The sequence below is a fragment of the Leptopilina boulardi genome, unplaced genomic scaffold, assembly GCF_019393585.1.
Source record: "Leptopilina boulardi isolate dan_hultmark-lab unplaced genomic scaffold, ZJU_Lbou_2.1 LbouV2_211, whole genome shotgun sequence".
In the NCBI taxonomy this organism is placed as follows: Eukaryota; Metazoa; Arthropoda; class Insecta; order Hymenoptera; family Figitidae; genus Leptopilina; species Leptopilina boulardi.
In genome coordinates, this window is record NW_026137765.1 from 1,012,154 (window position 1) to 1,030,728 (window position 18,575).

Here is an 18,575-nt window from a genome sequence, read left to right on the forward strand (position 1 = left end):
AATTGCATAAAAGAAATAGTGAAAATTTTATGATTAAAAAATATTAAATTAAAATACAATATTTACTATAAATAGAAATTGTCTAATGTATAGGATAATTTTAAAAATTGAATGGTACTTATATTTTCAGGCTTGTATTCTATAAAGTGGTTTTATTTTTTTTTTTTTTGTATATAATTGCAAAAATACGTTAACACTGCAAACTGAAACTTTTAATGTTGAATGTCAAGTGTTTGTTCTTCTTTTTTTTTAAATTCTTTGTTGGGAAGAAATACATGGCACCTTTCTCCTTCCGTTTACTCTACTTTTCCATGACTTGAGGGCAAGTGAGGAAGGAATTGCTCGTACTTTCATTAGTGTCGGCGCTTCCTGTGAACTTGGTTGCTAACGCGTTGAACGAAGTTACCAGCAGTATAATTAATTAACTCATTGTAGCATAGCGAAAATTTGTAAAAGATCAGATAAAAGATAATCAGACTTTTGTTAAACTAGAAACACAATTTATCACGCACTTAAATTTTATTTTATTTGACATTGGTATACAATATGCAAAATTTTTTCTTATTTCGATAACAAAATTATTCTTAAAAAGAAAATAATTTTATTTATCTGAAATTTAGAATTATATTTATTCATATTGTTGTTATTTTTCAAATGAAATTATTATTTTTTTTTTAGACAAAAAAATATAATTTGCACAAAAAGATATTTTTTTCTACTAAATGGTTAATTATAAACGATAAAATTATTATTAAAATATATTTCTTCCAGACGCTAGACAAAAATATATGAAAAATTAACAAATGACATTATTTAATGTCACATTGTGATTTTATAGCAACGTTAATCATGACTGAATTTAAATTAATTTCATTATTTCTTATAATCTATAGATCTATAGCAGACAGAAATATATAAATTATCAAATTGTTTTTTATACATGAAAAGTGCTTTTTAATTATGAGAATATTGATCTATGGAAGAGAAAAAAATATTTTGAAATTAAAAAAATTTTTTTGAGTTTTAATCAAAAGTGTTAAATTATTATTATTAATTACACCATTTAGTATAAGTAAATACTTTATAATATTTGAAATTTTTATAATTCAATTCTCATGTATCTAATTTCCGGTTTCTATATTTATATATATATATATAATTGCAATGAAATGCGTATAAATTTTTTCTCACCAGTTTTTGTTTGAAATATATACGATTCCAAACAATCAAAATTTAAATGTTATTTCACAACGTCAAGCAATCTTTCTACAAGTTAGCATAATAGTGGTCTGTTTTCCATTTCAAAGAGGTTGAAATTCTGCTCTAGCGCATTTCAAATATCGATTTTTAAAATTGGTTCATAAATATATGAAATTTTTCTATTATTTTCTTTCCTTCTTCTTCTTCTTCTTCTTCTTCTTCTTATGCTTCTGTTTTCCACAAAAAAGAATTTTTTTGAAGAAATTTTCCTTTTGTTTGAAAAAAAAATCATAATTTAATTAAATCGAAAAAAAAACCATAGAAATATTTCAGAGACTTGACAATATTTTGTGTATATTAAAGTAATGAAAAAATTATCTTCAATATATATGGTATATGCGCATAAAATTTTTCATTAGTGTTTTTGATTAAAAAATTTTGTGCGCTATTTTAATTTCAGTTTTCCGCTTTCGTGATTTTTAATTCAAATATTTGTAATCGCAAAATTGTCTCTTGATTTTCAGTGAATTAGAATAAGTCACGACTTAAGTTCTCGCCAGAGTATAAGTGCATTAAATGCCGTCTCTCGTGGAAGCCGTTCCATATACGTGTACTAATAATAAAGAATATATGATGCAATTATGAGTAGATTAAGCTGATGGCGTAGGATTATGGCCGGTATAATAATTGTGATGCTGTACTTTGTTATAAATCATTATATATTACATAAACACAGTAAGATCTGGTAATGCCTAGCTTACACTGAATATATGAGTATACATTCGTATAGATATAATATAATGTATATATATAATAAAATGTATATAATTTAATGTATATAATTTAATGTATAATATACATATATATATTGTTTGTTTTGATCATGTTTATGAACTATGTTACAGAGATTTTTTTTTATGAATTATTTTGCGATATCTGAGAAAGAAAAACCAATATTATTGAGCAAACTAGGTTTTTATGGAGTATGTTCAAAAAAAAGGGACTGTACAATTCTATGCTTATTTTCTACAGGTGGGATTGCTCCAATTCGATTTCAACCAGAAGCAGTAAGACTTTATAGACCAGCAAACCCTCTGGCTGCGAAAAGACTAGAATCTAATAATCACCCGGAAAGAAAAATTTCTTTCAAGTGTAAGCAAGGAAAAGAACTTTCGTATCGTAAAATCGTTATACAGAGATAAAAATTTGATTAGAATTTTCTTTTTTTTACAATATTTGTTTTTTTCTTTGCTGCAATTTGAAAGAATAATTTATTAATCTTATTGAAATTCATCTTTCCGTTAAATATATATATATATATATATATATTAACTCTGGTTTTTTATTTATATATGTGTGAAAATTATTCAATGAATGTTTGATGAGATTCACGCTTCTAAGGTTTTGCTGGAATTTTATAAAGATTACTGATATTCTGATTGGTTTATGTTCGAAATTCATAGAGGTCATTTATGGAAATTATATATATATAGTATATATAAATTTAATCGATAATTCAATAATTATAACCACCACCTGTACCGCTGGGATAACCACCTGGATAACCACCACTACCACCAGCACTTGGTCCAGTTCCTCCAGGATATCCACCTCCTATTCCCGTACCTTCTTGAACGTATGATATTTTAGGTCTATATCCATCCCGATCAGCCTCGTATTCCACTCTTTTGGGGGAAAAAATTGTTATATATTTTTATTATTTTAATTATTATTTTATTTTTTACCTTTGCCTACGTCCATCGGGAAGTAATACGTAATACATTCCTCGTGTCACATCACCATCGCGACTCTCCTTTTGACCAAAATCATTACCCGATGGTTGATCATACACCATCCATTCAAAATCGTATTTAGCTGGTCCCTGAAAAATTGATTCATATTTGTTGTCAATTAAAAATTATCTTCTACTGCTTTAATTAAAATAATTTTCTTAAAAGCATATTCCACTTGTATTCTTTTTTATCTTCTAATTTCAAAAAGTCATTTTTAATTAAATTTATTAAAACTTGTATATTTTTAATACGGGACAATTTTAACATTTACGATAAAATAATTGACAGAATGTTTTTTTTTCACCCGGATAGAGCATGTATATGAGGAAACGAATAAAAAAAAAAAAAAAAAATTGCGAAACAGTGTATGGCAGATATATACACAGAGCGAGCTATTACTTTGATCCAATTTCCAATTAAATTTTTTGCCCTGTTATTATTTCTCGAAGCCATTATTATTGTTTTTCATTACATTAATCAATTTTACCGATTTCATCTCTTTTATCTTTATACCAGACTATTGTTTTCAAAGTTTAGGATTACATATATATATATACATAGAAGTAAAATTATTCCTTTTGCAATAAAAATTTTCACGAATAATAACTAAAAAATTGTTTCTCTTTTTTTTTGTTTCAGATTAAGGTATGTGTGAATATGTTTTTTTTTGAAAAACTTACGTTTGATTCGTCTCCATATCCACCGCTTCCACCACTACCACTAGCTCCAGGTGGTCCATATTGTTGGTTAGGAGGTAGGTACTGATTGATTCCAAAATTAGCTGGCGAAGCAATCGGAGTACCTAGACTGGGTCTCTGCGGCGGGCCATAAAGCTGATTTGGGGGTAAGTATTGACTAACTGGCGGTTCTGGTCTGGCTAATATTTCCACAACCAGTAATGTTATTGCTGTTGCTATTATCAACACCTGCAAATGGGCATAGTCATATATGCAATTACTCTTCGTTCAATATATCCCAACAAATTTTGCACCAAGGGTTTATTTTTATTTTTTTTAATTGGAAAGATATTGGAAGTAATATTACCCTAATATCACAGTAATATTACTCCAATATTACAGTAATATTAGAATGTTCGCTTTAGGGTAATATTACAATTACTATTGGGGTAATATTTTAATATTGCTGTAATATTACGAGACATTTTGTCTTAAGTAAAAATCACGCTAGTGGGAATCGAACCCCGGACCCAACGCACACGAGTCGGAAGTCTTAGCCAACGAACCAATCTGACTTATTACTTACTACTTGTAATGGAATCAAGAAACTCTACCTTTTCGTATTTAAAACAATATGATTAAAATGTTATTAGTTTTAAGTAAATTTTTTTGAATTAAGAAAATTAGTGAAAATACAGACAAGTGTACATGGTTTTCTTGACTAATATTAGTTTCAGTGAGATTTGATTTTTGTTTTTAATGGAAAATTCAATAAATTTATAAAAGATAAAATCAATTATTGACAGGAGAGCTTAAATTGAAATCGATAACAGATGAGGTACATATCTGAGAACGTTCCCCCTCATCAAAAGTCTTCTCATCATACTCGCTCCCTCCCCCCCCCACCTTCATCTATATATAATACCCATATAATGCGAATGACACTTGATGCTTGAAACGACCGGCTGTCTGTTCAATAATAATTAACTTTCCCACACTAGTGACGTGCATAATGCAGATTTCATGTATGTGAAGATGATGTCGTTGATATAGAGTTGTAATAAACAGCAGATTAAGCTTTAAGAATATCATCAGTCTAAGAGCATTGGCGTACTAAGAGCAAGCATTATCTCTTGCTCGTATATAGTACTTCAAGTGTACACACGCGAAGCGATTTTCTGTTAGTTTCAAGTGGAAACACTATAAATACAATATACATGTGAAACACTTTTCGACATGGAAAATGTAGATTTACTATGTATATATAATTTTCTCCGAGTTCATGGAATTTAGTTTTAATGATATCTAAATTAAACACTACACTGAAAAAGGGTTTGGTATTGACATCCAAACGTTTGGTTGGTATTTAAGCGACCAAAATTTTTTTTGTTGAATCAACAAAATTTTAATTGTCTCAATCAAAATTTGACATAACCAAAATTAGAAAAGAAGAATTTTTGTTGTCCTAACTAAAGTTTGATTGGGACAACCAAAATTTTGTTGATTCAATAAAAAAATTTTGATTACTTAAATACCAACCAAATGTTTGGTTGTTAATACCAAACCTTTTTTTCAGTGTATAGGAGTGTTTAACAAATCCAAGAGAGATCCAAGAAAATTGGATAATACTGAAGAATTTCAAAAATTCAAGAAAATTTCTTTATATATTTTTTTTAATATGCACATACTAACGGATTGAGACATATATATTCGAAAATTGAAATACTTTTTTGCTCAATTCAATTTTTAACTCCATAAATCATGTCTTATATATACTTATATGGAAAATTAGTGCCCGTATCTGTATATAATATTTGCATCAGAGAGGAATTGAGAGTAAGCACGTAATGCAAATCGCGCTTTTCTATTAAAGTCTGCCCCCTCGCGGTCAAAATATCGAAGCTTAGGTGGTTAGCTATATATATTCCTTAAATCGGTGAGGCTACACACATACGCATAATGTAATGGCTAAGCCGAATGACGTTCGGAATTGATCGGGCGGGCTCGTGTATCTTTGTGTGAATTAGAGAAACAAACTGAAAACGAACCGTGCGGGCCTCATCCAATGTTTTGACTTTTTTTCAGATAAAGTATATGAGCCGGTTTTTGAAACAATTCACTAATCGACAATATTTTTAAGGTTAAATTTAGAAATTTTAATTTCAATTAGTAATTAAAATACAATTTTAATTTATTATTTAAATTTCATTTTAAATTTTTATAAAATTTAGAATTCTAAATGTTCTCTCTTCGAATGCATAGTTGAATATAAGTACGAAATTCGTTTTCAATAAATCTTATATCATAATTATTTTATAATAAGTAAAAAAAATTTCGATATTACAATATTATCTTTATTTATTTAATTCAATTAAATCATAGATTAGTAATGTGAAATAATGTGCTTTTGTCAAAGTCATATTAAAAGAAAAATTAAATTCTTTTTATTATTTTGCCGTTAAAATTTTTGAAAAATATTTTTTGTAATATTATAATAAAATTTTAGAATTTAAAAATTTTACCTAATACTGACAACAATGTTTATAATTTAATTCTTAAGAATGTTCTCATTTTATTTAAATTTGAATCAATTTTTTATGTCTATTTAATAGTTTATAAAAAAATATAATTTTTTTTATATTATACTTTTAAATTTTTGATTTGTAAATGCTTACACATTATAAATAGCTTACATTTTTTAAAATATTAAATTTAAAAACATTTTGTCAAGAGATTAAATGTTTTAACCTAAAATAAATAAACAAAATAATCAATTTAAAAAAATATTTTATAGGTTTTTAAATCAGAAAAATTGTTTTTGTAAATTAATTAATTATTTTGTCTTTGGGTTTGTCCAAGTAAAAAATGATTTAATTTTAAATAAAATGAGAATATTCTTAAAATTTATATTGTAAACATTGTTGGCACTACCTATTAAAATTACCCACAATTTAATACATTATTAATTTGTATAGAATATTCTATGGTGTTTAGTTTCACATTATTATTTATGTTTAACTAAATTACATAAATAAAGATAATATTTATAAAAATTATGTCAGTTTTTTTACTTTTCAAATAGTGTTATCAAAAAAATTTGTTTTTCATTTTTTATTAAAAAAGTAACATTTTTTTATAAACAAATTAAATTTTTTTTTAATTTGTATGTGATTTTTTTAAAACATACCTGGAAATAAAAAGAAGATTTAGTGAAAAAATTTAGAGTCGGCCAATAAGTTTTATATTTTTATGTATTTAAAAAAAACACCACTTGGAGCATTGTGCACATTTTTGAAAAGTATAAAAAATTGATAAATTGTTAAAAATTATTTTAAAAAATTTTTTTCGAAAACTGAAATTTTATTTCACTATGAAAAATGAAAGAAAATTTTTTTAACAATTTAACAATTTTTTTTACTTTTCAGAAATGTGCACAATGCTGCGCGCAGTGTTTAAATGTTTATTTAAACCTATAATCATTAGTTATTTCCAGTATTTCTTAGTATTTTTAGGTATGTTTAAAAATTTTTTTTTAAATCATATTCCAATTTAAAAAAACTTAATTTGTTTATAAAATTTTTTTATTTTTTAATAAAAAATGAAAAAAAAATTTCGTTAACATTACTGAAAAGTAAAAGATAAACTGGAACTTTTCTTCTCTTGGCAAAAATTGAAAAAATCCAGTTTTTTGTCTACATTTACAAAACTGAAATTTTGAAAATTTATAACTCGTAAATTTGCATAAAGAAAGTATCTTTTTTTCACTACAGAACACGAAAAAATTATATTTGGCTGAAATTAAAGGGGCGACTGAAATCTTACGTGAAATCACCCCTTCGGTTTATACCGAAATTTTTTTATTTATTATAAAATAATTATGATATAAGATTTATTGAAAACGAATTTCGTACTTATTCAACTATGCATTCGAAGAGAGAACATTTAGAATTCTAAATTTTATAAAAATTTAAAATGAAATTTAAATAATAAATTAAAATTGTATTTTAATTACTAATTGAAATTAAAATTTCTAAATTTAACCTTAAAAATATTGTCGATTAGTGAATTGTTTCAAAAACCGGCTCATATACTTTATCTGAAAAAAAGTCAAAACATTGGATGAGGCCCGCACGGTTCGTTTTCAGTTTGTTTCTCTAATTCACACAAAGATACACGAGCCCGCCCGATCAATTCCGAACGTCATTCGGCTTAGCCATTACATTATGCGTATGTGTGTAGCCTCACCGATTTAAGGAATATATATAGCTAACCACCTAAGCTTCGATATTTTGACCGCGAGGGGGCAGACTTTAATAGAAAAGCGCGATTTGCATTACGTGCTTACTCTCAATTCCTCTCTGTTTGCATGTAATTTATGTAAAATAATTTTACGCGTCTTTAATTTGGTTTGGAAAAATTATACCAAAGATGAATACTAATGGGGAAGCGTCTTATATGTATATATATATATATATATATATATATACTCTTTCGAAAGAGAAGTGAACACACGGTGATGATTTACGAACACACACCAATCATATCGAGGCGAAATAAAAGTCGCGAAAGTGGAGGATATTATGATCTCGTAAATCCGGATCATTTTGTGGCTTTATGTCCGACGACCCGTTAAGCTGGGAAAAATTTGCGTTTAAAGTAAACACATACATATATGCCAATCTTTATTATCCGTTTTCTAATTTAGGTGAATATATGTGTGTGTGTGTGTGTGTGTGAAACGTTATCACTGAACTTTCGTTGATAATATAATATTTAAAAGTATATCGTAAAAAGCTTATTTACTTTTATATTTAATCTCGAGCTTTTAGAAAATAATTATATACATTTAAATTTAGAATAAATTATCTATAAAATTGTCAGAAACATAAAAGACTATTTAAAATGCTGACAAATTTAAATGAACAATCGAATTAATTAAATGTGTGAAATTTTTTTTTTTAATAATGAAATAGAATATTAATTTATTTGTTTCATTGTTATTCACTTTGGTAATGTTTTCAATGGAATTGAATTTAAAATTAACACTTTAAAATTGTCACTTTGATCTTTTTCTCTATCCTATCTCTTTATCTCATTTACTCTTTGATTTTGTATCCAATTTTATGCACATTCTGATTAATTTGTAATTATATAATTTATCTGATTTTCTAATTAGAATTATAATTATTATTTTTTATTATTAATGGAATCACAGATTCTACTTTTGAATTTTTTCACCTTTTATTTTTTTTTTTTAATTGTATCAGTTATTTCAAAATTGTTTTATCTTTTTCAAATTTTTTTTTTCATTTGATTTGAAATTTAATTATTAATTATTATAAAAATTTTACATTTTTAACAGTTTAACAATTCATATTGATCCGAATGTTAATTTATGCAAATTTTAAACGAACTAAATTTCAATTCATTTTAATTTTTACTAATCATGCAAATTTCAATTTATCCAAATTTTAATTTCAAAATTTAATTTACATCAAAATTTGAATTAATTTTTACAAATTAATGTAAATAGAAATTGGATTTTTTTGAGATTCTAAATTAATTTTTTTTAAATTATTTATTTTTCCATCTACTCCATGGTAATGTGATTGTTACATATATAATTCCTTATACTATTTTTGAGTTCTTTACAAAAATTTTAGCATCTAGTATTTAGCGAAAAAATCTACGAAGATAAATTTAAATGTGGAATCACAAAAAAAGTTCGTTTAGTTTTTATTTAAAAATAAATAAATATACATAAATGAAAAAATAACATTGTCCCATAAATGTGAAAAACTTTTTGGAAACAAATAATATATATGAATTATTTTCATTTGAAATTAGAAATCTTTTAAAAAGTATATAGATGAAAAATTTTATTTTTAAAGAAAAATTGTTCTATATACCGCAGCTGAAAAATTTCTCCCATTTAATAAATATTTATCCAGTAGAAATATACGAACTGCAATAAAGATTGAAAGTTTTTCTTTGCTTTTTTCTATTTGATTTAAAAATATCCTTTCTTGCTATAGAAAAAGTGATTCGACATGCTTTTTCAGTAAACCACAAACAATCGGCTTTGTTTTCATTTTTCCCTTGAATGTACTTCCGAGTTTGTTTTGTGGATCGAACTTTCTTCCTTTTTTTTCAAATATATATATATATATATATATATATATATATATATATATATAGCTCCACAATATCTTTCCGCGGCATATACGAGGTCCAGCGCGAGAGAGATATACTCACCCTCATATCGGTTTCTCTTAAATGCCAATAACGTGATATGATCAAATCGTGAATGGACACGTGTTCACGCTTCACCGGCGCGGTTGTGTGACTCGCGTGTGTTTATGGAAGGATGACTATAGTGCAGAGTGCGAGGTAGCCAGAGCTTTGGACGGGTTTTATACTTTCGCGAGAGTGAGGATCATCTTCCATTCTCCAATATGTAACATTACGAGCAAGGCCATTGCGCCACCAATTCCTCTTTCAAATGGACATTCAGGGGTCTTTTGGGGTGGCTAAAAATTACATTGTTGCGTTACGATTTCGACGTTCTATCGCCTATATATATATATGTAGTAATATAGAATCGAGAATATTGCCCGTGAGCTTCCACTTAGGCGCGCTAGTCAATGGACCACGAAATAGAATAACACTATACATATTGTACGGAGATGAGGCGCTCGTTAAATTATCTTATGCGCAATCTCATATTTTACATTTCTCAAAATCAATACAATATTATTGTTGTAAATTAATCCGCGATAATCGAATTAACGTTACTCATTTTTTAAATTAATAATTCAACAATTTTTCTATCAACCCTTATTTAAAGGAAAAAAAAAATCCCTAAGAACGGAATATTTTGCTTCTTAGTTTATTTTTATAAAAATTAATTCTTCTCCAAATAAGAGGATTTTTTTTTGTCAATAAATGCACAAAGTAATCTTATATTGAGAGAAAAATTTATATCCTTTGATAAAAGAAAATATTCTCTAAATTATTAGAATTTTTGATTTTTATTTAAAATTATGTATATTATATATAATTTTTATAATATTTTTAAACTTTATATAATTTATTATAAATACCTTAAAATATCAACTTTGGACTTTAATTTTAAATAGAGATGGATTTTATTCAAATTTTTCAGAAACAAAAAATAATCTTTTGTTTTGTTATAACCATTGTTGAAAATTTTCATGTTCATTCAAAATATTGTTGGACGTTTAACAAAAAGTATGGAGTTTTATTAAATTTCAGAATAATTAATCAAAATATTAATTAGTAGAATGTTAACAAATTTTTGATAAAGTAAACTTTTTTTTAATATAAAATAAAAAAGAAATAAAATACAAAATGAAATAAAATATAAAAAAATTTTTTTTTTTTTACAAATTAATAAAACCTTATTTAAATATTTCAATATTATATTTATTTTATAAATGATTATAAAATTATTAAATTCGCGATGCTTTTTTTCAATGAACAGAATATGAGAAAAATGTTTTCTTTCAAACCACCCTTTTTCATTCAAGATAATTATTTTCAATTTGAGAAGAAAATGTAAAATAGAACTTAGAAGCAAAATATACCTTTCAATTTAATTTAAAAAAAAATTTTTTTTTATATATATGTTGCCGCAGTGAAATAGAAGAAATTTTATTCTATTTTTGGGTAAAATTTATCACGTGAGAATAAGTTTTGTTACAAATAATGTTTTCTCCGGAAGCTGTGGAAGTTTATCTCTTCTACCGTGACTGCGAAACTATCAGTCTCCATTTCTGCCAAAAAAGTTATAAAAATATAGAGAGAAAAAAAAAATAGGAAAAAAAGCAAAAATACATAAAAAAAAATATTTTCAATTTAAATGAAGTATAATTTATATAAATAAATTAGTAATTATTATCAAACATAAATAATATCCAATTGTCATGAAGAAGAATAAAATACTATTTTCGATGAGTTTATTCAATAAGAATTCATTGTAACTTAAATGAACTTTTTAATGTTTTCTTATAATTAAGATATTATCGTTTCGAATTTTTTTTCCTAAATTTAATTTTATAAGTATGCATTATCAATACATATATATGCATTTTCAAAGTTAAATAATGTGATTTTAAAGGGAGTGTAAAATAGAATAACGATTAAAAGCCATTAAGTTAATTAAATTCTGCATGACTATGAAAGAAGACTTATGATTAAGTTTGAAAACTTGGAGAATAATTGTAGGTAATTATTTCCTCATCGATTTATCAGAATGTTAAATTATATGACTTTATCTTACAAATCGCGATTTGATATTTGAATCATTGATAAAGACAAATTGATAATGTGTGACATCATTTAATTATATTCATAATAATAATCGACACAATAGTTTATAACCTATTTTCAATCAAACATATAATAAAAAAAAATTAAAGAATGCAAATGAGGCATTTATTTTTATATTGATGATCTTATTTTTAATTATTTATTTATTTTAATATAAAAATAACTCAAGGTAATTAATTCTGATATTAATAAAAAAAAAAATCTGAAATTATAAACTCATAATTGTAAAATTATATATATTATATATGAGAGTTGTGATTTATGATGAATGAGACATATCGATTAAAAATAAGATCATTAATAAAATAAAATGTAAAAAAATAATTTTGAATTAAGGAATTGACGTGGCAAAAATTATGCAAATAAAAAGTGATTAAAAAAAAAACAGTGCGCCAGTTATTAATAATATATATGAAATGTGACGACATGAAAAATTTTCATAAAGAGAGAAAAAAAAAAGTTCTTTCTCTTGAATAAGGAATATTAATACATTACATTCAATATCCAAGCAGTTCGTATATAAGCGACACGGTGTTAAAAGTCGATAAACTTAAATAACTGCCATAATCAATTAATTATTATAAGGTGCTAAAAAAGGTGCTCGCCGCTCGAGATTTTTTTCATTTTTTTTTTTTTTTTTTTTTTTTCATTTTTCACGTCGCATTGATAAACGTCTCATGCCGCATAAAACGGCCTTATATACTTGGTATATAGCAGAGAAGAGGGTTTTGAGTTATTGAATTATATCGGTTAATATATAAAAACCTTCATGGTATATAGTGTCTTGGCGGTCGTTCCATCAAAACGAATATTACTTTTAAAGGGTATAATAAAAAATTGCTCTCAAAGGATGTCGCAAGAGTGCATTTGTAAAACCCATAAATAATAACTCCGAAAACATTTCCCCGGAAGGTTTGTAACAGCGCAAAATAGAGTGAGGCACATATGTTTTAAAAACTCAAGTACGTATAATATGTATGCATTCTTTATATATTTTTCCGTGTCAAGGACATCGTGCTTCTTCTTCTTCTTCTCCTCATTTTTTGCCCTGACCAAATTCTTAATTATTATTATCTCCCTTTTCTATCAAAAAAATGAGGATATTTCACTTATTACAAAAGTTATAATACAATATTTTGTCCCTATTGGTGTATAAGCCGATTAATTCTCTATCTCTTGTTGGAGATTAAGAAAAAGATTCACTGACCGCATATCCCATCAGGACAAATGTTATTTTATGTTCGTTTTCTCGCAAATATTTGAGAATTCTTTTTTTAAATTAAAATCCGAGTCCATTGATGACTGAAATTTCGATTATGAGGACAGGGTTAAATTTCTTTATGGATTTTTGTTGTTTAATTTTTTTTGCTGTATTTATCAATCGGAGAGAAAATAAATATTAAATTTAATAATAATAATAATATAAATATTTTCGGGAATGACATTTTTTTCTGTATCAACAAAAGAATTTTTTTTTTGATGAGCCAATTTTTCCTCTAGGTATGCCTTTTGTAAAAGAGGGTTTTTCTCTTAATTTTAATAGATTTTAATCAAAAGTTCAATTAATTTTCTTTTAGAATTAAATTTCTAATACTCTCTAAATCTGAATTAGTAAAAATGTTTACTAATTTGAAATAGTGACTGACTTTTTGCTTCTGAATTAGTAAAATTTTACTAATTGTTAGTAAAAGTTACTAGTACTTATTAGTAAAATTTTACTAATTGTTAGTAAAAGTTACTAATAACTAGTACAATTTTACTAATTCAGAAGCAAAAAGTGAGTCACTAATTCAAATTAGTAAACATTTTTAATAATTCAGATTTAGAGAGTAGTAATTATTATATTAATTGAATGAATTTATTTTTTAAATTTGTTTTTTTTCAGATTTACTCTCTTAATTTGAATCAGTGAAATTTCACTGGTGAAATAGCTAGAAGTCGGTTACTGAATCATTTAGTGAAATTTTCACTGAAAATCAGTCATATATCACTGATTTCCAGTGAAAATTTCACTAAATGAATCAGTCAATCTGTATTATCGGTAATGGGTAAAACAGATTGACTGATTCATTTAGTAAAATTTTCACTGGAAATCAGTGATATATGACTGATTTTCAGTGAAAATTTCACTAAATGATTCAGTAACCGACTTCTAGTTATTTCACCAATGAAATTTCACTGATTCAAATTAAGAGAGTAAAGACTTGACAAAATTTGTAATTAATGAAACATTTACAATTACTGTAGCACTATGCGTAGGATAGGTCTTTAATGAAAGTTTAACACTTTATTGTTAGATTTTCATTTAATTATAAAACTCATCTAATTATTAATAATTAGAGTACACTTTTGTGCACATGCATGCAGAAAAACCTTTTTCATTTAAAATATATTTTCAATCAATGAAGCCACTTCAATTTACCCATAGACAGTGTATGTGCGTGGTGATCGAAATTTCATTCTTTTTCATGTTGTGTCGATATCAGCTTGAAGTTTTATTTGAACGTTACAATGAAACATACGCTTTCAACGTTGTGCGGGTGATATTTTTTTCTCGGGGAGAAAAAAAAAAAAAAAAAAAATCTTTTGTTCCTCAAAGCACTCTCTTTATTCTGCAGTTGCATCGCGTGTCACCGATCTGACTGGTGACATTGCGTGAATTCGATGAGTTACGAGACGGAATTATATTCATATAATCTACGTTGTGTGACAAGTGAGTACGTCCCTCGGTGTATATAGCATTGTTTATTACACTCGCTATACACGTAAAGCAAACGAGTCCTAATTTCACACAGAATTTACGTTACGTTATGATACATTAGTATATACTATGTATATCTAATATACCGTGTCTTGCGCTTATATTTATATACATCATTATTATTATTATTATTATGCTCCTGTGGTATAATGTTGCAGGAATATGTAACTAAATGCAATATGATAATTATAATTATATCATTAATTTTGGCGAAAAAAATTTTTATCTTGTTACTTTTTTTACATCCGGTAAAAAAGAAATCTGATTTCTACTTTTCATTTTATTTTTTAAATCCTTTCAAAAGGAGAGGGAAAAAATAATAAAATATTCTCAATACTACTGGATATTTTACTAATGTACGTTAAATATTCCTCTTGAGAGGAATGCGTTTTTTTAATAATCGACTCTTAATCGAAAAGGACAATTTAAAAAATTTTCCATATAAAAACAATGTTAAACTGAAGTTACCTAATAAAAAAATTAATTTACAATCTTTAATTTTCGCCCTCTTTATATTGCCTCTCTCGGGAAAATATAATTAATCTCATATTACCGAATAATAACTAATTTATGAAAGAATTAAGAAAATTAGCTTATGAGTAATTACACGTATACTCGTTTTGAACATCAGTAAATCACGGATTACTTCATCTGAAGATTCTTTTTTAAAATAAAGAGAGTCGATTTTCCAGGGAATAGCCAGAGAAAGAGAGCGAGAGTATATATATATATATATTGTATACCTATATCTTTCTTGGTGCTCTCCTTTTTTTTTTCTTTTCTCATTTTTTTTTTCACTACTTTCTGCAGCACTCAAGCATCATTAGATTCGATTTGCTGTAATTAAATCAACATAATTTAAAAGTACACCCTCTCTCCGACGAAAAAGAGATCGACATTTTAATCACGTATTAGACGTCGGCTGGAAACTTTTAATCACGCCGCAAGTCCGCTTGGGAGTTGCTGCTGCTGCTACTGCCGCACTCCCTTCAAGCACATATATGTGTGTATAAGACTTTTATTAACGTGTTTATATAAGTCATCTTAACCACGATATGCAAAAAAAAGAGCAAATATTTTTTTTTAAAGTAATTATGAGCTTAATTTTCAACATTTAAAAAATAATTAATATCAAATTATTGAACGTTCAGAATTTTTAAATATTGAGAAAAACAATTTGAAAAAGTAGAGAAAATATATTTATCAATTTTTTTCTTAAAGGGAAATAATAATTTTACTTCCTGTTGACTTTTTTATAATAAAATTTCCCTCAATTTTACCTTTTTCCGTTTGAATCGGTAATTATTTAAAAAAAATTTCTTTTAATTTTACTTTTACTGGATATGAAATTTTAGGTTATTAATTAAAATTTTCAAATTTAAGGAATCATTGTTTACAAATTATAATGTTTATGCGAAATTTTCTTTATTAATTAATTAATGAAATTAAAATCAATTTTGTAAAGCAAATTATAGACAATTAGTGTTTTTGAAAAATTTTAACTCTACGGGGATTCGAACGCATAACGCAATAGTGATTCACATTTCTACGCGCTTTAACGACTACGACTAATCGTATTTGCAAATTTTGAAATTTTAGCAAAAGTTTTAACAAAGAGATTAAGGTACATTAATTAATTATTATTAATTATTAAAAAATATTCATTAATATTCATTAATAATTAATAATAATTCCTTTCTTTAGCAATTAATTAATAATTTTTTTCGTTATTCAATTTATGTAGTAAAAACAATTTCCCAGTATAAATAATTTGCACCAATTTGGATTTTACCTATTTTTTTTATTACACATTTTTTTCCAACATTCAACCAAATTGTGCAATTTGACAATATTTAGTGAATGTAAAGAAGTATATATATGCAAATATCGTTTCCCATTGTCTGAACTTGTTTCGTTTGTCTTATCAGTCAGGAGGTACAATAGTTTTTTTTTTTTTTTTTTTTTTCGTTTTTTGTTTGACTAAAAATGTGTTACGTTGATTCTTATCAGAATGCTCGTAATTTGTACGTCGCGTGTGCAATGGGCGAAAGTTAAAAAAAAAGAAAGGGTTGTTTTTATTTTTGTGAGACAAGGAAGAGTACAGTTTCCTCCAATTCATGAGATCGAATTATCGTATTGCCAAACGGGAATTATTATATGGTCATGGACGCACAGTTATACATCACGAGTGAACACGAGCGTACGATCGTAATTTCACTCTGCGCTGGTTTGAATTCTTTTCCTCCTTTATACATGAATGGTCGCTTTAAAGGAAAAGGATACTGATTTAATGTTATATAAACAGAGAGACACTAAGTTACACTCTGCGTAAAAATATTTCTCTGGCAAAATATTTTTTTTTTTTGGGAATATTTTTCTCTTTTATCATTTTCGCGACCACTGTGTGAGGAAAATTAATTTTCCATTGTTTCCGAATACTTTAAAAAGTATAGAACAATCCTTATGGACTTTATTAAATCCTTGGAATTTGAGATATTTCAATCATAGACTTGTAATACAAGCGTCTTTTGTTAAATTATATTCCGTTTATTAAATTGTTATATTCCTTTTTTTTCAGTATAATATAGGGAAGAAGAATAATTTGTTACGGTAATTTAATAAGTTATTTTTAAATTATCCTGAGGGGATTTTTTTCTTAACAAAAATAAGAATCAGCAAAATTATTATTAAAAATTATATAATTATTCAATGATATCGTAAGGCATTTTCCCCTTCAATTGAGAGTAGAAAAAAATAAAAAGGTTTTTGATGAGGTTTGGAATAATTGAGTGCGAAGTCCTTTTTATTATTATTAAACATGATGCACAGCATCTTTTATCTATTTTTTGTATGTACCAATTTCTTGTTATATTTTATTTGACTTGAATGAAACGCGCATATTCATATTTTCTGATGTAACTTTCATAAGTATACTAGAACTGTCGGTTTATAATTCGTAGCATCTACGATTGCTATATGGGGAATGATGTAAGTGCTTTCTTTTATATATATATACGCCCGTTGATGATTGCTTAGTAGAGCACTTCGTCAAATTGCACAATATTTCGAGTTCATCTTTCATATATATATACACTTGGACAAAAGCGTTAGTATGAGGTCGTGCGTAAAGATCTCTTCTCTCTCAAAGCCTATATTTTACCACACACATTCCAATGTGATGCTGCTTCTTCTTCATCTATCATGTATTTATTGACATTTCAAGTTCTATTTTCATGTTCGGCCTTGTTCACACACACACACAGAGCGCATGTTAAAAATTGTGTCACGTGCTCACAAAAATTAAATTATTACTGAAAATGACATTTCTTTTTTCTTTTATAAAATTCTTCCTACTTATTATTATTCTGCCCTACATGTCATTTACTGTTTTTCCATTGTTGGGAAATAATTATAATAATGACAAAAATAATTAATTGATTCTTATAAGGAGTAGTAAAAAAATTTTTAAGTATTTAAATAGCAGTAACAGATATAAATTTTTTTTAATTCTCTTTCCCTTAATTTCAAGTCCTTTCTACAATGGAAAAACATACGTATAAGTGCCACGTTAATTGAGTTTTTCTGTTGTATAGTTCTTGAAAAATATAAGTCATATTTTTAACATTTTTATGTTATTCGATTACTTTAGGTTTAATCTCGATGCCACACTTATTTTTATCAAATTTGGAAATGAAATTTTTTTTATAGATTTCTGTATTACCGACCTGTTTAATATTTAACTACATGTTAGTACAGCGCTGATAGTATTTTAATTTTTCTTTTTGCAGATTC

The 18,575-nt window shown here is 26.1% G+C and overlaps 1 protein-coding gene across 1 annotated transcript; it reads right to left on the reverse strand.

The window, feature by feature from the left end:
* Positions 1–1,901: 1,901 nt before the first annotated feature.
* LOC127278842 (pro-resilin-like) lies at positions 1,902–10,077 on the reverse strand. The gene is made up of 4 exons (XM_051300771.1): positions 9,926–10,077; positions 3,674–3,919; positions 2,946–3,082; positions 1,902–2,885 (listed from the first exon to the last, which is right to left on the reverse strand). The coding sequence occupies exons 1-4, from the start codon at positions 9,929–9,931 to the stop codon at positions 2,717–2,719; spliced, it is 558 nt and encodes a 185-aa protein (XP_051156728.1). The 5' UTR covers positions 9,932–10,077; the 3' UTR covers positions 1,902–2,716.
* Between the last annotated feature and the right edge of the window lie 8,498 nt (positions 10,078–18,575).

Bases quoted from the DNA above. Each gene is read 5' to 3' on its own strand.
- LOC127278842 (XM_051300771.1), bottom strand. The intron at 3,083-3,673 runs GTAAGTTTTTCA...TCAATTTTTCAG, and splicing joins GATATGGAGACGAATCAAAC to GGACCAGCTAAATACGATTT. The intron at 2,886-2,945 runs GTAAAAAATAAA...TTCCCCCAAAAG, and splicing joins CCCGATGGACGTAGGCAAAG to AGTGGAATACGAGGCTGATC.